The sequence below is a fragment of the Rousettus aegyptiacus genome, unplaced genomic scaffold (genome assembly GCF_014176215.1).
Source record: "Rousettus aegyptiacus isolate mRouAeg1 unplaced genomic scaffold, mRouAeg1.p scaffold_m13_p_6, whole genome shotgun sequence".
NCBI lineage: Eukaryota > Metazoa > Chordata > Mammalia > Chiroptera > Pteropodidae > Rousettus > Rousettus aegyptiacus.
This window is the reverse complement of record NW_023416309.1, coordinates 3,013,357-3,039,514: the sequence shown is the minus strand read 5'-3', so window position 1 is coordinate 3,039,514 and position 26,158 is coordinate 3,013,357. Positions and strand designations below refer to the sequence as shown.

Below are 26,158 nucleotides of genomic sequence, written 5' to 3'. Positions count from 1 at the left end.
GATGAAGATTAAGACATTGCTAGTAGAAAAAAAATAAAGTAGAACCACCAAAAGTTTTCCCAAACTATATCCACTATCCAAAACTAAGAGGTTTAGAAACCTTTGACACTAATGACATGAAAGGGTTAATCATTTAAAACTCAGTTAAAAAAGAATAAAGCACTTGGCCAAATTCTATATAAATGAGAATTTAGGTCACTGCTCTGTTTCCATAACACCCAATACTAGGGTTTTTCCTTGGCTCTTTAAAAAAGAAACTGCTGAGGGAAAAAGAATGGAGGAAATAGATGGATCATTTTACCCAGATTCTGAGTGGGCTGAGTAAAGAAGCTCAGCTGGAGGTCTTGGTCTTATTTCAGCTTGATAAAAATTCTCCTGTTAACTGTGAAGCCTACTCTAGTCAAAGAAAAACTATTCTCATCAGAAGACTGAAAACATTCTTGACACTAAATAGGCCTTTACTAAGAGCAACCAGAGGTAGAAATGGATGCATATTTTAGGAGTTCTCAGTTTAAAATGATACTCTTTCTATTACTAACTTGTAGATTTTGCTTTGGGAACATTACAGTACAGAACAAACGTGAATATAAATATATCCGAGAGAGCTAATACATTGATTATCCATAAAGAAACTGTATATTTCTGGTCCAAGGCTCATGAGACAAAATATAGTTTTCCGTCCTGACATTAATTTAGGATTATGAAAAGGAAATTAGTACACTTAAGTGTGAGCTTTTTCCAGGCTTCTTGCTGGCCCAAAAGATTATTTCTGGAGAACAAGATCATTAGAACTTACTGAGCAAGTGGTAGTTAGAATCTCTTTCATATTTGAAGGTCAAACGGCCATAGCTGACATGATTTAGGTTTTTCAGCCACTCAAAGTAAGACACTGTCACTCCTCCAGCATTCAAGTACAGATCCTATATAAAAAATGTAACAGGAAGAAACCAAAGGAACGAGAATGGTCTTAATAAAAAGCTTACAATAAACAAAAGAGCTCAATTTTCATATCAAAGTAGATTATGCATCAAACTTCCCAAATATATCTTAGATAGTATCAGGAATTTCACACTTAAATTTAACAAACACCCTTCCTAATCTATCTGAAGTTTTTTTCTATTTGGAAAAAATAATAATTTTTTTTTTGGTTACTAATTAAGCATTTGATCCACTTTGGTTAGAGCCTTGTCTCCACCAAAGAAAATTTCAGGCAAAATTGATTGCCCGTTAACCACTGGATTAGATTGTTCATAGGGTGTCCCACCAGAAGAATAGCATTCCCTCTCCCACCGCCTAAGGGTAGTCTATTTTTGTTAAACGGAATTTTTTAAGTGCTTTCAGCAAAGGGAGTTCTTCAAAATACATTACAAGTCCACACTAACTTCCCATATCCAATAACCTTTTGGTATTGACCCATGGTTATCCACTGAAAAACCTAATACGCGTTCCTCATATTAGCATTCTGCATAAAGCAGCAGGGACATCTAAAATACATAAGGTTAGGAATCACAGAAAATCTTTTAAGTTTAAGTTAAAATAGTATGTTTAGCACAATATACTTTATATAACTGGATTCTTAAGAAGGCTAAACACATACTCAAGAACGAGCCTGAAGTTGGGAGAAGATGCTTGGGTCAATCAAAGTGAAAATGAATAGGCTTATTATACTAACCATGCTTCTACCTAATTTTCTTAAAAGCAAAATAAAGATGAATTCACTATAGCTTGGGAAACTTGCATTCCCCTCTTCCCTCAATTCTTTACAAAAGACAATTATAATTCCAAGTATATATAAAACTGGCAAACATGGATGACTTACTGGAATAACCATAATGTTCTTCTCCAGGAAAATCTTATCAGCTTCTGGAGTTGTTGGTCCATTGGCACCTTCAGCAATGATCTGTAAAGAGTCAGGAACATATAGAAATGCCAATAACACCATTAAATCCCCTCCACTGAGGGCAACAGATGTGCACATGAGTAGGGAGTTGTGGGGACAGGCATAATTCCAGTTTAAATCAAATTAATAAAAGTTATTTTGCTCTATATAAAGCTATTTTTCACCTTTCTATTTCCATAAATACTGTTTGGAAGTTAGATTTAAGAGGAAACCCATGGTGATGGTTATACACTTGGTGAATATACTAAAAACCATTAAATTGTCTACCCAGCAAGCATTTTTCTATGACCCGTAATGTCGTCCACAGTGATAAGGCTGAACTCAGTCTCCATTCTGCTCTTACCTTGGCTTTGATTTTGGGTGCATTGGACTTGGTCAACTGCTTCTCACTGGCGGCAGGGATCAAAATGTCACAGTCAGCCTCTAAGATGCTCCCTTCATAAACTTTCGCCTTGGGGAAGCCCAAGATTGATCCATGTTGCTGTAATTGATTGAAGATCAGAATTAACTACTATACCAGAGTTTAAATGCTTATTTTTAGTGCCAGTGATAGGAAGACTCTTTAAAGCTCTTTGAGTTAACATTTTAAAAAATAAGCAATGGAAATAGATTTCAATAAGACTTATATCAGTTTTACAACATTCAGGGTAGTCAAACTGTTCAGATATTAGATCAACATACCAATTTGAAGTCTTCCAGTTCCTTTGGGTCAATACCATCTGGATTCCATATGCTCCCATCAGATTCACCAACACCAACACATTTAGCACCAAAGCGATGCAAATATCTCATAGAGTGTAGGCCCACATTACCAAACCCCTGTAAAGAACAATTACGCATGACACAAAAATCAAACTCCTTGTACAATTAGATGGTAAGAATCACATTCTGACCAATACATCTAACATTCTGTTAGAATGCTCAAAATCCTTTTGCCAAAAGAAACAATGGACTAACTGGCTTCTCTTCAACAATACATTTCTATGTTTAAGAATGTGGAATCTAAGCCCTCTGTTATCTGTGATAGTGAGTCCTGAAGAAGTTTAGTTAGGTGCAGCCTTCTTGGTTCATAAAGAAATGGCCTTGTGTCAACCATATCACCCTAGTCCTCAGTCTATGATGACCAGATGTCCTATAGTCTTAAAAAAGGTAAGTCATTAATTGTGAGAAATATGAATTCTACTTTAAAGTAGTACTCAACTTCATTTAGATTCTTCTAAGTAAAATAATCAAATACCAAGCAAATTCTCTCTGCAAGTTGAAATGTAGATCATGTGCAACCTGTTCTATATGCCCTCCCCTAACAATATAAGAGACTTCCTCTTCTGGATACAGTTTCAATTTAAATACTGACCAAAAAAAGTTGGTGATGGTGTATGTATCAGAGAGATACTTAAATTGGTTCTAGTCAAATGAATCACACCAAAGTTCAAACAATAAATGATGTAATAACACTTTAAAACTTTTAAGTGATCCAAACAAATCAAATTTTTAAAATCACAAATCTAAAAAATTTAAAAACTTACTTTATGTATATCAGTTATTCTTTAAGAAAACAAAATTTTTTACCTGAACAACAAATGTTTTATCTCCAAACCCAGGTGTCATTCCTAAAATGCTCATGTAAGAAGCTTCATTGATGAAGTTTTCAATCCCATGAAAAAGTCCCCGGCCAGTAGCAGAGATCCGTCCATGGATTCCACCCTGACTGATAGGCTTACCAGTGACACAGGCATGGGCATTGATATCCTGCAGGAGAAAGACAAAACTTCAAAGATGAAATGTCAAGGACAATTTCTACGATGAACCAGTATAATGAAGGATTAAATTCAAAACACATTCTCATTTAACTCAAATATGCTCATCATGCCTTACTTTTTTCAGATTTCTGTTCCTAGAAAATATGTAAAAGTAGACTATATCTTCCGATGGGAGAAACAAGGTTGTTTAGGAATTTAACATCAAGTAAGTACAATTAACGATGTCACAAAAGTAGATATATTCAGCTTAAAACTATTTAAGCCCTAAGTCAGGGTATATCCTAACCTAAAGTACCTTAAATACTTAAGTTCACCTAAAAAAGTGAGTCAGCAAAAGTACTTAAGGAAAAAAAGACAAAAATTAGGTGTCAGAACAATGTGGAAAAATACCCATTACCGCAGAAATTCTACTTCTGGAAATTCATATTAAATTCATATTTAGTATGATATCATTTGGGTTAAAAAAAAAGGGGGTACATGTGGGTAAGACATAGAGGTCCACACCTATGTTTGAGTAGAGTACCTCTGGTATTAGCAGTTAACTTTGGGAAGTGAAGTGGAGGGTAGCAGTCTTCACCACCACCTTTCTGTACTCTGAACTGATGATGTGCATATATTCTTGTTCAGAAACAAGAAAGGGCTCGGGAGGGCTTTCCTTCCAAGGCATCAAATATACTATAAACTGTAGCAATCAGTGCAGAATAGATAATAATTACGGAGACAGGAAAAATTACAGACAGTTCTGTTATATATAGGAAATCAAAATAAAATGAAGAAAAAATTTTACATCAGTGGCTGAAGTACGGCTAAACTTGTTAAGGAAATTTGCTACCCATGTAAAACAAGATAAAGTGCCTTACGTCACACCTTATCCCCTACCTCCCAATATATGTCCTAGCTGAGTTAAAAAGTGACGTGGTCTTTATCTGTATTATTTAAATATTTTTATAGAGAGAACTTAGAATTGTATTACTTGTATAATTACCAACAAAAAGAATAAAAGTAAAAAAAGCAGTCTAGTCAAGTGATTTACAGAATTAGTAGTTTTCCCACAGTTTTCTTTCATGAATAATTAACACTTATGAATACAGAATTGCAAGCCTGGTGCCAAATGCTTTGAAACAGTGGAAATGCAAATGCTGGAGCTGACAGCAGTCCTGTCTGAGGTCAGGCGTGGTGCCAGCTGCCAGCTCCCCAGCATACCTAATTGTTCTGGAAGCCCAGGGAGGAAAACTCATTCTCCCCTCCAACATTGGCTCTTCCAGGTGGTGCTAGACAAAAGGAGTTGTGTGGTTTAGGTTCACGTCTGGAAATAAGGAACAAAAACTATGGCTTCCTTATCTTAGGTCTTTATTTTCCTATCATTTTAAGGAAAACTCCCTTATTAGTATAGTCCAAGGTCTTAGTTGGCAGATCCTCAAAAAACTTTCTTTTGCTGTCACCATTGGGAATGAGCTACGAATAACAATATACTGACTACTACTTTGTACTATTATTTATTCTTGTATTACTTAAAAAGAACAGAAGGACAAGAGACCATTCCCAGAGCTCATTTAAACATGAAAAGGTGACATGAAATACATCCTTTTGGGGAATGGTAGTCAAAACCAAAATTCTTTGAAGTGTCTCATAGTGCTCTCCTGTATTATTTCAGGGGATCTGTGCAATTGACCTGATGTGGCATTTATAAATATATTTTTTTTTCTGCTTAGTAAGGGCTGGGCAGTATATTTTTATTCATTTCATCCTCAAAACTGTCTCATTAAGTACTATCATTGTCCCTTTACATATGAGGAAACCAAGGCACAGAGAGCTAAAAGCACTTGCCATAGGTCACGGAACTGGGGCATGAAGGAGCCAGTTCTAGAATCCAGGGTGTCTGCTCATGCTTCCCACTAGACTGTACCACCTCAGGAAAGGACACTGATCTCTCAAATTCCTCCACTGGAGGCTGCAGCTCCCTTCTCCTCCCTCTTAAAGGAAGAAATATTCCTCTTTTCCAAGGCTGATCTTTTGATTAGGGCCTTAAAAGAAAAATTCACTAGTCCTTTATTTCCTTGGAGGATTTTGCTACCACCCCGTATTTCTCTTACATCACACCAATGAACCTGTGGCTTAAAGTGAATCAACATGCCAAACAACAAAATTCCTTTCTCTGGACAACGGTCGTCTCTCAAGTTGTCTTCTCTTTCTTAAGTGGAGGCTATACTTCATGCTCTACTTCTCTCTGTCAAGGCATTCTGCAGTCTAGTTCCCTCTAGTTCCCAGGGATAAACCAGTAGCTGAATTGGTCTTTCTTCAGAAATCCCACCCTCCCTCAACATCCACAACATGGAGCCCTCAGTGCTTCTCATTATTTTAAAACTGACTCCTTTCCTCACCTAAATCACTCTTCCATTCGTCCATTTCTCTCCAAGGCTAGGGCATCACCTCTCTTTCTGGTCTCTGTACAGGCTCCTGCCTAAAACAATCTCATTCTCTGCAGCACAGAGTGAAACTGACACACTTAGCTGTGTCACACACCTGCTCACAATTAGTGCTTCTTCAGCTTCCCCATTTTCAAAACAAAGACCAAAGTCCTGCTGGCCTCTCTTCCTCCCTATAATCTCGCTCTCTACTCTGGCTACCATAGTCTTCCCTCAGTCTTTCAAGTTTACCTCTTTTGCAAATCAGGACCTTTACCCAGGTGCTTCCTTCTGCCTCTAACATTTTCCCTGTCCTTCTCCTAGTTGGTGTGAATCATCTTCAGAGAGCAGATCAAAAAGTTACATCTCTAATGAAGCCTTTTCTGATCTTGCCTCCAAAGACTTGGTTAGGGTCCTATTATTCTTTTCACAGTACCCAAACTCCTAGTATTCATCCTAATTGTATTGATACCTTGCTTACACTTGGTTTTTTACATATAGTAGGTACTCCACATATATTAAGAGATTGTCTTTTTCAACTCACTTTCTCTTCCTACTCCTTAAATGTTTGTTTTTCAGGGTTCCATCCCTTTCAAGGGACAGAAAGTTGGTTTTTCTTCTTGTGTCCTCTAATGGTGGCACTGCTCCTGCTCGGCCCCCACATCCAAGTCCTTCTGGTTCTGATTCAACACTGTCCTTTTACTTGATCCCACACAGCCAATCCTGTCCTGCTGAGTCTACCTCTGCCAGGTGCCAATGCCTCTCCCAAGCCCCTGCGGCTCTTGGGCTATGAAGACAGGTGCTGACAACATGTGAAAGTTACGTCTTTGCCCAGTGCAGCCTATCCTAAGGAAGAAGGGTCAGGATCCAGTGCTCCCTTCTGAATAGCAGGTAAAACAAAAACACCAGCGCTTTATCTTTGTCCTAGTTCACTAACCGCTTCACTCTTCTATAACCTTTCTAAATATTAAATATGCCTTACCTTCAGACAATCTGAGCTCGTTTCTCCACCTATCCTCCAAATCTCCACATATTCGAATTCTACCCATTTTCGAAGTTTAGCCCCAATACCTCTTCCAGGGAACTCTCTACCCTTGTAATCACACTATCTCCATACTTTATTTGCTTTTGTGTCTTAATTCCTCTTTAAATGAAAGCTCTTAAGAACAAAATCAGAATTGAATGCATCTTTATTTTCTTTCTAGTGTGCTGCCCCGCTAGGTAAACCCTCTTTGAAGGTCCCATTCCAGCATCTAGGATATGGTGGTATGTAAATAAAAGCTCAATCTGTGTTCACTACATTTATGATTTAAGAATAGAGACAGAAGTAAAATAACATGCAAATCAAGATATGATTAAAGAGGAGCAGGAAAACCCAGTGAATTCACTATTTTCACGTATAATACAAATGGTTATTTCTTGTAGGTAGCAAATCAAGCCCTTAGGCCTTTTGGTGGGTACTCACATAGTGCCCTATGGTGTTAGCATACGTGTCAGCAATCCAGGACATCTCTCGCTCGCCTGTGCTCATGTCTGGGGCAGGCACATCGATGCCAGGACCTGGGGCACAGGGCAAGGGCACCACATACGTTTTTAAGATAAACTCATCCCAAATACGAAGATTCTTGTAATTCTTTATAAAAAAGCTACCGTGGCTAGGAAACTTTACATTTCATTTAGGTAACTAACTGAAGTCAAATACTTACTAAATGTTTCACTACCAAATTTATACACTCAATGTTAACATGGAAATTTCTCCCACTGGCATTTACTTGATATATGTCTGTAAGTTAGCTATGCAAACATATAAGCCACTCAATGAACTTCGGAATGTGCAAGTTTAAGCAAATCAGTTTAGCTTCTCTTGACCTCAGGTTCCTTAAACTGCAATCAAAGATAAAAATACCATCTTGTCCTGATAAAGAGGATTGTTGTGGTTAGTGAGCATACCTGTATGAGAGGGCACACTAACATGATGCTTACTGGGAGTCTAAGCCCTCCTTAGCAAGTAGAAAAGGGGGAAAAAGATGCATTGGTAAAGCAATTGTGTTAAGTCCCATAATACTTTTACCATTGCAGAATGCTGCTTTGACCTATTATTCAAAGCTTAATTAGTATAAAGTTTTAGCTTGGCTTTCAGTTCCTCAGATTGTAGAAACTTAGTTTGAGGATAATAAGTTCGCTCAAAAGCAGCCATAGGTAACAATGGCAACACTACTACTGAAGGCCACAGGGAGATTAAGATAAAATATGTTACATGATGCTCACCCAAATCTGTAAAGAGTTTAGAAAGATAAGCACAAATTTATTCACATTTGGATTTTACCTTGTTCACAACTTTCTATAGTTTCAATTCCATAACATAAACTTATCTTTATAAAAAGAAAAACACAATTTTAACAATGGTTAAACTATTAAGTCTCCCTGAAATAAAATTTTTTCTAAGGACGGTACTCAAGTTCTTTCTCTAATTTTTACTTTTTAACCAGAAGAATAAGACACATCTTAATATTATTCTACATTTTAGGGGCCCAGATCCTAGGTACTATACTTCTTCATGTAAATTGTGATGTAATGGATATAGAACTGTCATAAGACAACTTTGAAATGGTCAAGGAAGATCCGCTTTTTACACTCCGGTCCTCCTCCACTACCCAATCTGTAACTCTCCTATGTCCTAGTGACTTTTCTTAGGCATCTTATAAATCTCATTTAGTCTAGCCCCACCAAACCCACATTGTACACTCTCCTACTTAGAAGGATTAATGCCATATTCTAGCCTTATCCTCTGACAAAAAAACTCTGCTGCTCCCATATGCTTACAATTTCCATTATTTTAGAGGGACACACCTCAATTGGAAGTTAGCAGAAATCTGTTTAATCATATTTCTTTTCTCGTGAGGTATAAATGTCAATTGCTCTTAAATCCTTCTAGAGGTATCTATGAAAGTACTATGCTTGCTTTTAGCAGTATCAAGTGTTAAATAAATTTGTTGCCTCAAGTAACAATTCCAGTTGGAAAAGCTATTGTTAGGTGGCAAGTCTGAGGTGCATAGTTTTAAAATCAGAAATGTATGATAAATTGCTTCTTAAATACATCAGTTAATCTAGATATGCTAAGGTGAGAAAGGTCTCCTTACCCAAAGCAAAATTACAAGATATTATTATTAGGCTTGTGTGTTTTCTACTCTATACAAAATCAACATATAGATATGTACAGATGACAAGTAATTCCTGAATTAAAGATAGATTCTTAAGTACCTTACAGAGGTCTGGAAATCCATACTTTTAAAAACATATAATTGCCCTTGGAAAAGTTAATCTTATCATTTGATTCCTAACAGCATATAAAGAAGATGAAAAACTGGCTAAAATAAATAACTGCTTTAACAGAATATGAGCATAGGGGTAGAGCTGAAAGGGTAATTTTGGTACATTCAGATATAGAAGAATGGAAAGAATGGAGACATCAGGTTATTGCAGGAGAACTTTTTATATAGTTTACAAAGTAAAGGACTGTAAACTTAACTGTTTTACAGAGGCGATATCTAAACTCATAAGAGAATTAATGCTGACCTTTCACAACTAAAAAAAAAACAACCCCCCAAAACAAACCAAAAAACAAACCAAAAAACAAAAACACACAACCCAGAAGAGAAAATAACACCTTTTAACACAGTCTGTTAGCCTATCTTATCAAAGATCTTATGAGAAAAGAATCTTGCAGACCAATATCCCTTAGAAAAGCATCAAAAATGATAAAAGATTTATGAATAAATTTTTAAAAAGTAGTATAAGACTTGTATATCAAAAACTACAAAACATCACTGAAAGAAATTCAAGACCAAAACCAATGGAAAGACATTCAGTGTTCATGGACTGGAAGACTTATATGGTTAAAATGGCAATACTCCACATACAAGTCTACAGATTCAGTGTAATCCCTATCACCACCCCAGCTTTTTTTTTTGGCAGAAATTGAAAAGCTAACCTAACTCATAAAAGGTGACAGGGCCAGGACTCAGACCCATGGTTAATGCTACAATCTGAAACTGTATGAAAAGAGAAGGCAAAAAATAACAGAGAAATGACACTAATTCCAAAGGTTTGCTCAGGATTAATTCTGTGCCCTGGAGGGAAAGAAAGACATCATGGGGCCTCTGTCTTAGACTACAAAGATTTCTGGGCCCAGAGGTCTGGTTTAGTTGCATTGTGGGTTATAATGAGGCTTTTGCATGTAAGCAAAGTAATCAAATTGCTACTATTTAAGCTTTTAGTGTTACAGTGAATCATTTTTAACCTCTTGAACTATAAGGTACTTGTCAATATAGAGAAAATTAAGCTGAATATATACCCTGGATATATGCAACAAATATAACAAAGTCTGAAACCACTTAAGACTATTAAATACATTTCGGATTTAAGCTCAGAGGAAATATGATATAAAAAATTGTGAAGGCTATCAATAGGCTGAACATGACTTTGATTCACAAATCTCAGGATAAGTAGGCATTCCTGTAAAGGAGATGGTTAACTCATTAATTAGGGCAAAATCCATAATGGTACGGAGGAAGGGGAGGCATGCCAAAAACCCAAATGCCTCTGAAATTATGTAAGATAGGCCAAATCTAGTAAAAGTTCTACTGTCACTTACATTTATTACTATATTAGTTTGTTTCTTTCATGTCTTTTTTCCTAAAAAGGGGGCAAATTTCAAAATAAGGATATCGTGAGTTCATAAAAACTTAACGGAGTGGGGAATACTAGGGAAGAAAAACATAGAGCAGGAAAAGAGAAAAAGTAGATCTTTTCTATGTTAGTCTTTAGTTTTAACTATATTGAAAGAGCAAACATTTTTTAAATAATTTGGTTCATTTTATTAAAGCAAATTAGAATATATAGAAAGATTCAGTGCTTGGAAATTAAACATTATCTGATGAATATTTATACATCGCAGAAAATATTCATATTTCATGAGAAGAATATAAGACACAAATAATCAGCATGATACAAAAATATCAAGCAGAGAGATACCTTTGGAAAGAGATACTTTCAGAGAGAAATTTAGTCTGTTTGGCAAAAGCTCCTAGAAACAAACACTAAGAGTCTCGGGAATCCTCAAAATCAACCAGTGATGGCTGAATGAGTGTGAGGCTCCCTACTTTCCCGTCTCTGCCCACTACTTTGAAGGGACAGGCCTGCTTAAGCTTCCAATTCCAAAAGGCATCAGATTTTTCACTGCTATCAGAACGACTGGATTATTATGGTAAAAATGCTTTTTAAATATTTAAAAAATGTTTATGATATAGGTGTTATTTATTTCCTTCAAATATGGCCTTGGTCTTTGTAGAAGTTGCAAGAGAGATTGTGCAATGCTGTTATAGTGATAAAAAACCTTTACTAAGCACAAGCAGAAGAGATAGAAGTGACCTCTCTTGGTGTCCACACTGTATACTGGGAGCTTAAACTTTTCTCTTAGAAATGTGTCATACATAGGTCCAGATATTTCAGCATATTTATAACAGAATCCAGTTTCTCAAAGTAAAAAGGGCAACTCTATCCAAGCACATATAGATAAAAGCAGGAGTTCAAATTAAGACAATTACTTTTAACACATTCCTCCTAGTCTATGTGGAAATCGACAAGGCAACACATACCAATAAACCCTTTCTTTGCCAGCTCAATGGTGAACCTCCTTGTGATCTTTTCCAATTCATTATCCTGTAAAGAAAAAAATAAAAACAAAAACAATGAAAAAAATTTTGACCGGGGGGGGAGGGGAAATGGCGTAGATGATAGAGGCTCTGTTCATCCCTCTGGCAACCAAATCAAAGTTGTGATGAGAATAAGAAGCAGCGGCAAGGAAAAATTGCCTGGGATCTAAATGAACAAGCCATACAACTAGGGAGAAATCTAATAAATCCCCCTGCAACAGCAGAAGGTAGGACAGGGAGAAGATACAAGGCTGCCCCAACTGAGTGGTTGAATGAGACTGGTTGACTAAGACGATTGAGTAGGACAGCAGGTACAGACACCTCTTAAAGGGGCCGCGCCTGCAAGCAGACTTTGGCCATGAGCAGACTTTGGTCATGATGGGCCTGCTTGCTCTGAGCACCAGTGCCGGTTAGGCTGCATGCAGGGGGCACCAGGGACTTACAGGGAGACACTGAGTTATTGGTATGAGGGGCGAGGTGAGACTTGTTCTGCACAGAAATGCCGGTGGTATTCACTGTTCTTTGTTGAGCCCTCCCCATTCCCAGTGTGTGGACACAGCATAGCTGTGACATCATCCAACTAGATAACAGAAGATTTCCTGAAATTTCACCTCCCCCAACTCGCTGTCCCACCCAAGCCACATCCAGAAGTATCTTCAGCAAACCAGGTTCTCCTTGCTGAGCAGCACCTAGACTCACACTGGAGGCAGCTGGCCTCGGTTTCTGGTGTGGCCTTTTGAGGCAACTATAAGCACAGCATCTGTGGATTGCTTGCTGAATCTTAGCAGGTGGCCCCAGAGGGGCACAGGCTTGGGCTAAATATGGCCTGCAGCTGAATCCCTCTCAGGACTGTGCCACTGGACACCTATTTCACAAATCCACACTAATAAGACTGGGAGACTTAGGAGCTTTGCTTAGTACATAGAAACAGCCACAGAAGCGCAGCCAAAATGGGAAGACAAAGAAGCAGAAGCCATGTGAGAATAGAACAGAAATCCAGATATAATGGAGTCAAGTAATCTAACAGATGCAGAGTTCAAAGCCCTGGTTATTAAGACGCTCAATGAACTTTTGGAAAGTGTAGATAAATTTAGTGAGAACTTCAACAATGAGATACACATAAAAATGGAAATGGAAATTATAAAAGGGAACCAGTCTAAAATGAAGAATACATTATCTGAGATGAGAAGTTTATTAAATGGAATAAACAAAGTGAATAATGAAAAGGATCAAATACCTTATCTAGAGGATGGGACATGCAATCATAACAGCAAGAGAAAATATGCCAAGACTATAAAAATAATTTAAGGAGAATATGGGACACTATTAAGGGTCTAAGTATCTGTCTGATCGGCATACCTGAAGAAAATCAAGATGTCAAACAGCTGTTTGAAGACATGATGACAGAAAACTTCCTTAATCTGGTGAAGGAAGTGGATATAAAATCCCAGGAAGCTCAGAGAATTTCTAAAATCAGGGATCCAAAGAGGCCCATACCAAGGCACATCATAATCCAAATGCCAAAGGTTAAATACAAAGAATGAATATTAAAAGCAGCAAGAGAAAAATAGCTACTTATAAGGGAACACCTATAAGACTGGCAGCTGATTTCTCAAAAGAAACTATGTAGGACAGAAGAGCTTGGTGCAAAATATTTGACAGGATGAAGCCTCAGGATGTACAACCAAGAATACTTCATCCAGCAAAGCTATCCTTTAGAGTTGAAGGGCAGATAAAGAGCTTCCCAGACAAAAATAAGCTAAAGGAATTTACCAACACTAAGCCAGTATTATAGAAAATGTTGGAGGGGTTTAAGAAGAAAAAACATGTATCAAAAACAAGAGTAAAGAATGGTAACAACTGCATTCCTATCAATAAGTACCTCAAATGGAATAGAATTAGGTGCTCCAACCAAAAGACAGAGTAAATGAGTAGATAAGAAAACAAGACCCCTACATGCTGCCTACAAGAGACTCACTTAAGATTAAAACACACACACACAGACTAAAAGGAAGGAGATAGAAACAGATATTGCCTTGATGGACCTAGAAGGTATTTAAATCAGATAGAGAAAATAAATACCGTATGATTTCACTTACATGCAAATCTAAGGAACAAAAAGAACTAATCAAAAACAGACTCACAAATGTAGTAGACAATTTGGTGACAGACATAGGGAGCTGGGAGAATGGGGTGAAGGGTTAAAGAAGTACAAATTAATAGTTGATGGGATGGTTATGGGGATGGGGAGCACAGCAGAGGGAATGCAGTTAGCATTAATATGTTGGCTAGGTGGAGGGCCAGGGGAGGGAGGGAGCAAGTGGGGGGGGATCATTTTATGAACTATATATATCTAACCAATGTACTGTATGCTGAAACTAATTTGAAAATTTGACAGAAAAGCCATATGTGGCCATAACAGTTATATCATATTTTCTGTTTATAGGACATTTTCATATCTTGTTCTTCTCAGAACTCAAGCAAGTGTTTCCATCTTAAAGATAAGAAAATGAGAGATCAGAAATAGGTTATTCAAACAGAGTAGAACTAGGACTCAAATCCTAGTTCCTGTTCTCTGTTATTAATATAAGACCCTATGAGTAATCCCTATGGAATAGTTTCATTTAAATGGCTAATTTTTAAAAGAATAAAATCATATATATTTATATTTATATACAGATGTTAATTTGGTACTATAAAACACAGGAACAACTAGCTTTAATTATCTTGGAACTGACAGCATAAACAATAAGATATTTAACAGATTACTTAAGATATTTGTCACTTGAATCTTGAGATCCTGATATAAAAATCTCAGATCATAGTAATTTATAATCATGGATCAGTGCCCCAAAGTATGAAGGTATTAATTACTTTTTAACCAAGTAAGAAAATGAAAAAGGACATTGATATTTAGCAGATGACCTTTTATATGGCAAACACTCGATGAGTTATTTACTTGTTTTTCCATTCCTTTTAAAAGGAAGTAGAGACCGTTAATCTTACTAGCATGGAAGATATACAGCTGTCTACCAATTTCAAGTCCTCTGTAAAAGCACCCTGTGCACAAATGTCACTTTAATACTTACAGTGTAGTTTTTGGGATTGATCTTAACACCAGCTTTGGCACCTCCAAATGGCACATCTGAAATAGAAGGCTGAAAGTTGTTATTCCATATAAAGGATAACAAAATTAAGACAAAAACACTATGTTAATATTACAAAAATGTGGGTTGCTTTAAGCTTCAATTTCAGAAAATTCATGCAATAAACCCATACTGACCTCTTCCAAAATACTGTACTTCAAAATTCTAGTGAACAGATGTGATAAGCCTAGGCAAGTTACAATGCATATTTAATCAGTGTACTTTACTACTTCTAAAAGTTAGCAGCATATTTAATTTCCTTCTATGATTAGGTTTTATTTACAGAGCATGGAAGGGGCTTTAAACAAAGATCTATGCTTAGAGAAGATGTAATTAGTTGCTATAAAAAGTTCCCCATTTAAAAAGACTAAATCTTAATTAAGACAAATTGAAAAATGATGTAAGCCTTAAACAGTGCAACTTAAAAAAACATCAGCTCTTACAAAGTCTATTTCTCTAACATCTGAAAAATAATCTTGTATGTAAACATATTTCCCCAGAGTAGAAACAAAGGTCACTTACTTACCAACGACTGCACACTTATATGTCATCAGAGAAGCCAAAGCTTTTACTTCGTCTACACTCACATCAGTGCTGTAACGAATACCTGGCGATGTTTAAATAAAAATAAGGGGGGGGGGGGCGCAGTTAGAAAGAAGGGAACGTATATAGAATATGTTTCTGATAGGTTACACATTTACCACAAATTGAATATCCTCCCACTTTTTATATTTTACACCCTGGTTATTTCTAAGAACGCTTGAAGATGCTTATGATGAACAGTCAATACGATAGCTCAAAAGGTAAAGGTGCTAAACAAACACCTAGAAAGAGCTACAGAAGGAGCACTGAATTTGATTTTAAGTATTCTGAGAGCTAAGAGAAAAAGACTGATGTTGAAGTCCAGTTTTTGCTTTCTGTAGATATGGAGTAGGATATGCAAGCATCGAACGTAATTCCTGGGGATTTAGAGAGGAATAAGAACTAGTCTTGTCCTTCAGGGACTTACAACTCCATGGGGAGTAACAGTAACCATGATTTCACAAGACAAGTACCTTCAAATGAATGGTTTTTACACTTTTACAAGGGCAACTAACTTGGTAAAGGCTTTTTTAGTTTTCTTTTACTTTTTGTTTTGGTGATTTGGTGGCAGAGAGTTTAAGACTTTTGCTTTCTTATAACACAGATATGGGCAGATGGACAGTCAACAGGATCTGACAGATTCAACTTGGATATCGGATATCTAAATAGAAGTTTTGGCTTTAAACAGGTATACCCAGAGGTCCTCCCATTCATTACTCTCCTCACCCATTGCTAGCCTTTCAACCAAGAGATAAAAGCTGAGAAAGTCATGTTTCCTTCTCTGAGAGGAGCAATTCTCTTCACTTTTTCTGCAAGGATAGGAGGTGGCCAAGCAGATAGGCAACTCTGAGTCTTAATGTCCTTGGTACTTAGAAGTGATTATGTGTTTGGCAGAGGGGACACAGAAAGTAGGCATACCCACCACTTTAGTTTTAGGGGTCTTGGTCAATCATCCTAAGTTTTGCTTGTTTAAGCCACCTTGGGTCTTCTATAGTTCTATGGTTCATTGTTTTTTAACTCCAAAGAAAAAGCCCTGAGTGAGGCTGCTGTTTGACTATACACTGCTTGGGGTTCCCTGACACTGTGTGTGTTTCTGTGTGATGAAGGGTATCTGGATGAAGTTTGGTACAACTTTCACAGAGAATATTAAGAAATGGGGTACCCACAGACATCTTTTAAAGAATTCTGGGAATAAGTTTTTCAATTAGAAATATATAACATCTCGAACTGGCAGTTTGAGAAAATGTCCCTACTCATTTTTAAAAGTTGTTTTCTTACGAATAGAAAATATCTATCTATACCTAATTTACCTTTTAAGAGAATTTTATCTATTGTGTATCTGATCATAAAGAGCAAATTCTGAAGCTGAACTTATTTTTTTGGCCTACTGGAAAAACAAAACTATTGTATTTAGAAAACTGAGCTCTTAGAACAACTACATGTGGAGTAAGTTTATTTGTTATTAAAAGTTTAGGAATGAGAAATGATTATGATTTTTTAGCATATAGAAATTCTGTACAGCTTGCTTCCTTATCCATTTTGTTCAGGTCCCTGTTAAAAACTTTCTTCAATTGTCCGATGCACCTGCACTCCAAAAGAGGGCCTATCGTTCTACTGGGCTTAGGCCAGGTGACCCCATTTTACTTTCCCCAGGCTTGACCACCAGGATATCATCAAGTTCCCCCTGACTACTAAGTCATCCATGAAGATAGAAGACGACAATACACTTGGGTTTATTGTGGATATCAAGGCCAATAAGCACCAGATCAAACAGGCTATGAAAAAGCTCTATGACATTGACATGGCCAAAGTCAACACCCTGATCAGGCCTGATGGAGAGAAGATGGCATATGTTCGGCTGGCTCCTAACTATGATGCTTTGGATGTTGCCAACAAAATTGGGATCATTGAAGCTTAGTCCAGCCGGTTAATTCTAAATATAATAAATTTTCACTGAAACAAATGAAAGAACAAACAAATAAACAAATTTTCTTCATTCCCAGAAGCCATCCCTGAACACCTTATTTAAAATAGCACCTTTTCCTCACCCCACTTTCTAGCCCCTTCTACTTTATTTAATGTTTTACCACTAATTTTTTTACATACTTGTTTACTGTCTGGCTTTGTTTACTGCTTTAATTCCTGGTGCCTAAGGTTAATCTTTTCCATAAACATATAAGTTTGACACAATTCATCAAAAGTGTCTATACATATGAAAGGACTAAAAAGTACTAAAAAGCAAAAGTGCAAGGACCTAAAAAGTACTCCATACAACAAAATAAAATTTGTTAAGTAATATTAAGACCAAGCATTTATATCTTTAAACAAAATGCAAAACTATGCTAGGCCAGGGACGTGGGTGCGATGCACTGTCCAGTACTTCCTAACCAGTGACCTTGGCCCAGTAGCAACTGCTGTGGGTGTCTGTGCTTGCTCACCTGGGGAGGTGCAAACACTGCTTTCTTAGGCTTCATGTCAGAATTGTATGGGACAATACATGTGAGGCTGCTGGTACAACGTCTGCACATGGCCAATACTTCAATTTCAACTCTTATGACTGCTATTAAAAGTAATACAAACTAGTGGCAAATAAATTTATTTTTTTAAAGTCTAAACTAATAAGAATTTAAACAGCTTAATGTAACTTGATTTCACTACTTCTCATGGGGATAGTAAAATAGTTTACTATTAACCAGTATTCAGTATTTCTCCTATTACACATAAAGCATGTTTATCATTTACTTTTTAAGAGCTCGTAGAAATAGTCACTATTTTAATTTTCCCTGTTTCCTTACATGGAGGAAAAAGTTACTTTGCCTTACCCAGTGCTTACAAGTAATGCATTCAGTGGGAGACTAAAAAAATATCGTGAAATAGTAATTATCATAAATCAGACAGCAATCTTAATACTATAGGTATCCTCTGCTTTTTGAGTTATGTCATTCCACTTTTATGAAAGACCTACGTTAGTATCTATTTACACTAACCAAAAGAAATCTGAAGAGATTTTCACTTTTATGAAAAATCAAAAATAGTGTTCAGCATCTGTTCTGCAGTGAGCTGTACCCTGAGAAGCAGGAGCAGCGCTGTTTTTACATGTTAGGGTTATTTTAGGTTTTATATGTTATTTGGTATGATTTGGTAAGTTATTGTTTGAGGGGTTAGGGAATGCTCAAACATTTTCCATACAAACTGATGGTAATTGCATCTTCAGTTTACATCATTTTGACTTAGGAAAGTTTTCATAGGAACACTCTACTGGATAGTGGAGAAGACCGGTGTTTTAAGACATACATGCTAATTAGAATCCAGACCCTTCTGTTTATAAAACAATGTAAATGTCTTGTTTCTGCAAAAGTCCTAGGATAATGAGTCAGAAACTGCATGTATATATATAAAAAAAAATGTTTCCACTGGACAGAACCCAGGAATTCCTGTTTTTAAAGCAAAAATTTCTTTCTTAGCCGCACCCATTTAGAGAGTTCGACAGCCAGCCAAGACTCAGAAGTTGCATAAATTACCTTATACCACAGGCATTTTCTGCAGGCTATGAACCAATGAAGAACTAATAAATGAAAGCAGGGAGGCACTATAAAGAAAGTCAGGGGAACAAGGGCTGGAGCAGATAAGGGTGGGGGCCCAGAGGGGCCTAGAAGCAAATGCAGGTGGTACAGCCTGGGCTAAAGAAGAAACACATTTTCAACTTTTTAACTAATCACCAACATGTTTTCACTTCTGGAAGTTGGCCGATATACTAGTTAGTATAGAGTTACTTACATTGTTAATCTGAAAAACAGAAAATCTTAAAGTACTCTCATAAGTAAAATACTCCATTGCAATACTTGAGACAAAACAAACTTCGGTAATAAAGGAGTTACCACACCCAGAGAAAGCTAGTTGCTCTTCCTCTTCTGGGATTGGAAACCAAAAAAAATTACTAAAAATATACTGTCACCTGAAAATTCTTAACCACATTCTAATGGCTACTAAGAATATGACTGCAATAAGAGGATACTCTCTACTAAATTTGAAAATTCAGTAGATTATAAGAAATTAGCAGAATTGGAGCACCAAAGGACAAAATTATGTGATATACACTCAAAGTTCTCAAAGAAAGGGAAAACCTAGCATTTTTGAATGCCTATTTTAATACTTGATTTGAAGACAGCTGTTCAATAATGCCAAATAACAGTAATGCACACACACACATACAGGAAAACCAGAAAACTTTTAAATGTTTTAAAGCAAAATGAAGGAGGATCATATTGGCAAGTATGAATATTCTCATTTTTTATAAAACCAAGCCTTTTCTCCTTTATGATGGGATGGGCAGTGTGGCAGAGCAGAGAAGGCTAAATGTGAACAGGACCGTTGGGGATCAGATAGATGCACATGGACAGAAACTAGAAAAAACAAAAATTTTTATTTTAGAAATGAAGTAAATTATAGTTTTTTGGGGGGTTATCCTAAAGTCCTAGAGCACTATCTGTTAGCTTTTGACACTAGCTTACTATAGTTGGCGAAGAGATCAACCAAGTCTTTGAACAACAGTGCTGGCAGGTGTAAGAAATTCATAGAATGGAGGAACTTTCAATAAAAAACCTCATTAAATTAGCAAGTGATGGGCTGATATCACAGCTATGGACCAAAAGACATATTATTAGAAACAAGTCAAAATCAAGGACCACATTCTCATGGGCTGACAGAGTAATCCGTGTTTTCAATTCATCGAAACCAAGAACACCACCCATGAAAATGTTGATTATTTATCAAACTTGGTAAAGTTGTGGGGAGGGGCTGGGGATAGAATTAAGTACTTACTACAATGAGAACTTTGAAATCATCCCTTTTATTCAAGAGAAATTAACCTACTATTTCATTATTTTGAGCTAACTGGTATCTGGATGTTTCAAAAGAACATTAATGAAATGCAGACATCTGCTAACTATACACAGCACAAAACATTTCTCTGCCTCTTAATTAACAAAGATATTCCTTATTATCCTCAAGAGTCTAACAGTTGGGGTATACTAAGTTTTTACAGGAGAAATAAAAATCAAAAGCAAAAAACTAGCTGAAGTTGCTGTGGTGATGAAGAAAACACACCAGCTTGAAAGCGTCAGGGAAAACCACAACTGAGTAGCTTGAATTTGCTTATTTTTTTTTTTCCTTTTACTAGCTGACTCAAAACCAGAAACACAAAAAAGCTCCTAGCAACTAAGTCACCATTGTTTCTAATGATGAATCATTAAACACATTCATGAAAATTCAAATGGTTTTTAAAATTACCTGAACCTAGATCTTTTAATAGGTTTGATTTATTCATCAGAAATCAAATTTCCAACTGTATTCTCTCAGAGACTATTTATTCTGTAATCAAGAACTCTACCATAAGCTAGAACCCCTAGGGAAGCAAAAAATATCTTAGAATTCCTAAAATTAGTGCAGGAACACTCTTGCCATTTATTCAGTAGAATCTATTTTCTCACTTAATACTAATTGAATTTTATAACTTGCAATAGAACAGCACAACATAATTAAAAATGAGGAGAGGCAAAGACAGTGAGGTACTAGTACCTATCAGCAAGTAACGACCATGTAAAATACTAGATGTCTCAGATAAAAACTCATTCAGCACTGGGAAGGAGCATTTAGTACAGGAGCTAAGCAAAATCATACCTTTTGATAGTAACCATGTACTATGTTAAGAAGATTGGGAAACAAACACTGAAGTGTTTTAACTCATTATCAAAATCTTTATTTTAAGCAGTTTGAAAAGACAAACTTAAAATGTCTGGAAAACAAATGTTTAACTGATGTTTGAAAAATGCAATAAAAATATTTCATTTCATTAAGAAATTTAAAATTATATAACATGTATGTTTTCATCAAAATTTAAATACGGAAAAAGCGAAGTTTCCTCTGATTACCATTTGTGACTCCAAACCTCCTTGGAGAGACTGTTTTTAGCAACTTAAACGTATTTATGTATCCTTCCAAATCATTTCCCTGCATTTATATATATACATATCTACAGAACATACAGCTTTGTTTTGTGCTTAAGTATTTAAGTTATTGCCCAATAACTTAATGGGAGAAAAAATACACGTTTAAAAGAGAATCCTGGCAATTTTTAAATAAGATTTCTTATTCTGATGATTCTAGCAGTAAACTTAGTCACACTATACCAAACAGGTTTTGGAAATGATGCTAGTTAAAATTGATGAATATGAAGCTGCATGACATTTCGCTTAAGATTAACAGTAACTTGCTATAAAAAGGTTCAAAGGGAGTAACAGCTTGAAATTTCAGATATCCAGTTTCATATAAATTATTTACAAGTCCAGGTGGTATTTTAGATGGATCTTAAGAAAGGAAGAGAAGAATTATAGGGAGACAGGAGACAGATATGGATAGGCACCACTGGAAGAGACTGTGCTTTGCAAAGGTAAGATTGTGAATGTATATGCCTGTAATTCCAATTTTCCTAAAATCATTTTACACCATATTTCCATTATTTTCAAACCCATTCCTCTTTCCTAATAACACTTTTCTGTTCCTGATACTATTTTTTTTTTCTACCAGTGTCTTAGGCTAGAAATTTGAGTTATCTTGTGGCTCTTCATTCCATATATCCTACCTGTTCAGTAATACTATCCTTTTTTCAAAATGTTTTTATCTGTTTTTTACTTTCCATTTCCTCTGCTATCACCTATCACTTCATTCTCTGTTCCACTGTTGCACAGTCTCATGTGGCCTCCTAGGGTTATCATTATCCATATAACAAACCTCAAAGGAGAACTGTTTCTGCTCACATACATCTGATACCAAATCTGTGGGTTTTCTATACCAAACAATTCTCCTGGTTCTCTGCGAACACCAACTGGGTGTCCTACAATTTAATTAAATTCTGACACTGACTACCCGAAGTTAGTGAAGACCCCATGGGGCTCTGTCCCACAAGACTTCTCTCCATTTCTGTCACAAGTATGTGGTACCCACACTTCTGTCCAACTTGGCTACAAATCAGAGGTTTTCACAACCCTCTCCTCAGGTTTGATAATTTGCTATAATGGCTCACAGAAGTCAGGGAAACACTACTTAGGTTTACCAGTTTATTATAAGGGTCCTGAGTGCGGGAGCTTCTGTCTCAGAGAAGTTGGGGCACACCATTCTCCTGGTACATGAATGCATACTGGAAAGCTCTCCAAACCCAGTAGCTTAGGCATTTTTAGGAGGCTCTTTCACATAGGCATGATTATTAACTCACTCTGGTGTACCTCTCCCCTTCCTGGAGGATAGGGGGCAGGGATGAAAGTTCCAAGCCTCTAATCATGGCTTTGTCTTTCCAGTGGCTTAACCACCATCTTGAAGCTATCTAGAAGCCAATCAAGAATTGCCTTGAGGTCCATACCTCGAGATAATGATGCTAAGCAAAATAAACCAGACAGAAAAAGTTGAAAATCACATGATTATCACTTATATGTGGGATATAAACTTAAAAGCAACAAATGAACAGGACAAACAAACAGAGGCTCGTGGACATGGGCTATAGACTAGTGGTTACCAGAGGGAGAGGGGGGAGGTAGATGGGGTAAAGGGCGTCAAATATGTGGTGACAGAAAGAAATCTAACTATGGAAGGTGAATACACGGTGTAAATATATATATGCCTTATTGTTTACGTGTACAGTTGAAACTTACTGGATTTCTTAACCAATGTCACCATAAAAAAAAAAAAAAGAATTGTCTCATGTCAAAAGATGTTCCTATCACCCAGGAAATTCCAAGAGATTTAGAAACTGTAAGATGCACCTACCAACCTCTACAACTCAGGAAATTACAAGGGTTTTTTTTTTTTATGAGCTCTATGTCAGGAACTGGAGTCAAAACCAAATAGTAAAACAAAAGATGCACCTAGCACCCCTGTTACTCAGAAATTACAAGGATTTTAGCTCTGTGTTAGAAGCGAGAGGGAGGCACAGGAGGCCAAATAAATATTTATCATGTCACAACCTTACTTCTCACTATTTACAAACACACAGTCTCCTTGACCCCATCACACATAGTTCCACCTCCTACCTGGGCTGAAGCCATCCCTCTACTTCTCTCTTAAATGACCTTTCCCCTATTCAATTCCTATACAGCTTTCCCTACTTCCAACTGTCTCTTCCTGGTACCCTCTTTGAACTCTTTTTGCAGCAACACATTGTTTGGTGTGCTTTCAACTTGTCACTTATTGACAGCTTCTGGGAAAGGAAAATGTAGAAACAATACTGTGAGCTTAAAGCAAAGAGAATGATGTAGTGCAGAAGAGATTTTGGATTCTGCTCTATTTTACGGAAATCAATGAAAAATCATTTAAAAAAATCAGCTTTGGGTTTACTTTTAACTCTTTTAGGGATAGTCTCCCAGCACAGAGCCTGACACAGAGAAGGCAATTAAAAGACATGCAGTGAACATATTAACTATCAGAAATCCCCATGAACTAAGGAACATTCTTTAAGCACGAAGTTGAAAACCTCTTGTCTATAAGGGAGAGAAAAAACTGATTTATCTGGAATATAGTTTACGGTTTGTAATGAACATAGTTCTTATTCAGTAAAGGCTCAATATGGGTACTATTAGCCTTAATTATTCCTTTGTTGTTTCTTAGTAAAAGTGATTAAAGAGTTCATTTAAATCCTAAGGCCCAATATGTACAAAATGCTTTCTAAAAAGCCTATGTTGACATATTTGTGATAGTTATAAACAGCAACAGAAATATTACTGACAACTTCTATAATTTTCATTTGTCTTATGTTCACATTTTCTTCTAGCCAAGAAGCACTTCAGAAAAATTCTCTCAGTTTTTCCAAGAATAATGAAGTGGAATAATAGCAATTTTTGATAAAGACTTTTCTTCTTTTTTTTTTTGCCAGAAGAGCTTTGAATTTTATTTGAGGAAAAATCTTTTGTTTTGTTGTTTTATTTCTATGTTGTTTTTAGTGAACCCAAAACCTATATAGCTGTAAGGCCATTCATGTTATGCATATTTTTTAAAATTTGATTAGTTTCAAGTATACAGTACATTAGTTAGACAGTTAAATATTTTATAAAACGATCCCCCTAATTGCTCTCTCTTCTCTGGTTCTCCGTCTAGCCATTACATTAATGCAGACTGCATTCCCATGCTATGCTTCTCCATCCCCTGACCATTTATCAATGACTAATTTGTACTTCTTTAACCTTTCACTCCATTCTCCCAGACCCCCAAACCCCCTCCCCTCTGGCCATCATCAGATTGTCCTCTATATGTGAGTGTTTTTGATGTTTTTTTTGTTGTTGTTGTTCCTTAGATTCTGCGTAAGTGAGATTATGTGGCATTTATCTCTGTCTTATTTCACTCAGCATAATAACTTCAGGTCTGTCCATGTCCTTGTAAAAGGTAGGATTTCTTTTTTTTAAAAAAATGGCTAAGTAATATTCCATTGCATATGTGAACCATAACTTCTTTATCCATTCATCTGTTGATGGGCATTTAAGTTGCTTCCATTATCTTGGCTATTGTAAATTGTGCTGCCATGAACATAGGTGTGCATAGATCCTTACTGATTATTGTTTTGCCTTTCTTTGGATAAATACACAGAAGTGCAATTGCTGGGTCAAAAGGCATATCCATTTTTAATTTTTTAAGAAACCTCCAGATTCCTTTCCATAATGGCTGTACTAATTTCCAATCCCACCAACAGTGTATGAGTTCCCTTTTCTCCACATCCTCTCCAATACTTGTTCTTTGATTTATTGAAGATAGACATTCTGATAGGTGTGAGGTGATATCTCACTGTTTTTAATTTGCATTTCTCTGATTAGTGACCTTGAGGCATCTTTTCATGTCTATTGGTCATCGATATTTCCTCAAGACTTTTCTTAGTTTTTAAGGAAGAGCCACTCAGAAGAAAGCAAGCCATTTAAAAATTATCCCAATGAAACCCTTAAAGATACATGTAGCAACAATTTTGTACAGAAATATGTTATTCTTGCTACACATTAAACATTTAACACCAAAGCTTAGATGTCATCTATGAATGAGTTTTATATACACATTTGTTTGAATATGGATTTATTTGCTGGGAAGAAGGTAGACCTTCTAATGCTTTTTAACAAATTTCAAATGATCTAGTGTTAGGAATCATTGTGTCAATGGCATGACTTGGTTCTCAAACAATGCTTACCCCAAGACATAATTTGTAACTTTTTACCTGAGTAAATCCCAGACAATAATAATTGAGAAAGTGGGTGCTGAAATCAAATGACTGGAGTCTGAACCCCAACTTCACTGCTTATTAACTATGTAACTTTGCCAAAGGAGACTAGACTCTTCAGCCTTAGTATCCACATTTGAAAATCGGGGACAATAGTGTATTCCATGAGGTTGTTATGAGAAATAAAAGCAATGATGTATGAAAAGCTCTTAGCAAAACATCTAGTGTACACATAGAGCTCAATAAATGTTAGCTATCATTGATACCCCTTGCTTTGTGAAGGCAAAATCTCCCATATACCACTGTTTTTCTGAAAGGTAATGAAAAAGGTTAGAGCAGCCCTCTCCCAGGTGGTCTTCTTGCTCTTCATAAAACCTTTCCTGCCTTTATGAACAGTATTTCATACAT

General features: G+C 36.4%; 1 protein-coding gene across 1 annotated transcript in view; it reads right to left on the bottom strand.

Annotated features, from left to right (window-relative positions):
- The window catches only part of GLUD1 (glutamate dehydrogenase 1), a 36,987-nt gene that overhangs the window by 5,844 nt on the left and 4,985 nt on the right, over positions 1-26,158 (bottom strand). The window contains exons 2-10 of the mRNA XM_016142803.2: positions 15,452-15,532; positions 14,869-14,924; positions 11,723-11,786; positions 7,531-7,625; positions 3,470-3,649; positions 2,582-2,719; positions 2,244-2,381; positions 1,820-1,900; positions 797-920 (exon numbers count right to left, since the gene is read on the bottom strand). Of these exons, the coding sequence (XP_015998289.2) occupies positions 797-920; positions 1,820-1,900; positions 2,244-2,381; positions 2,582-2,719; positions 3,470-3,649; positions 7,531-7,625; positions 11,723-11,786; positions 14,869-14,924; positions 15,452-15,532 (957 nt within the window). The remainder of the gene's footprint in view (positions 1-796; positions 921-1,819; positions 1,901-2,243; positions 2,382-2,581; positions 2,720-3,469; positions 3,650-7,530; positions 7,626-11,722; positions 11,787-14,868; positions 14,925-15,451; positions 15,533-26,158) is intronic.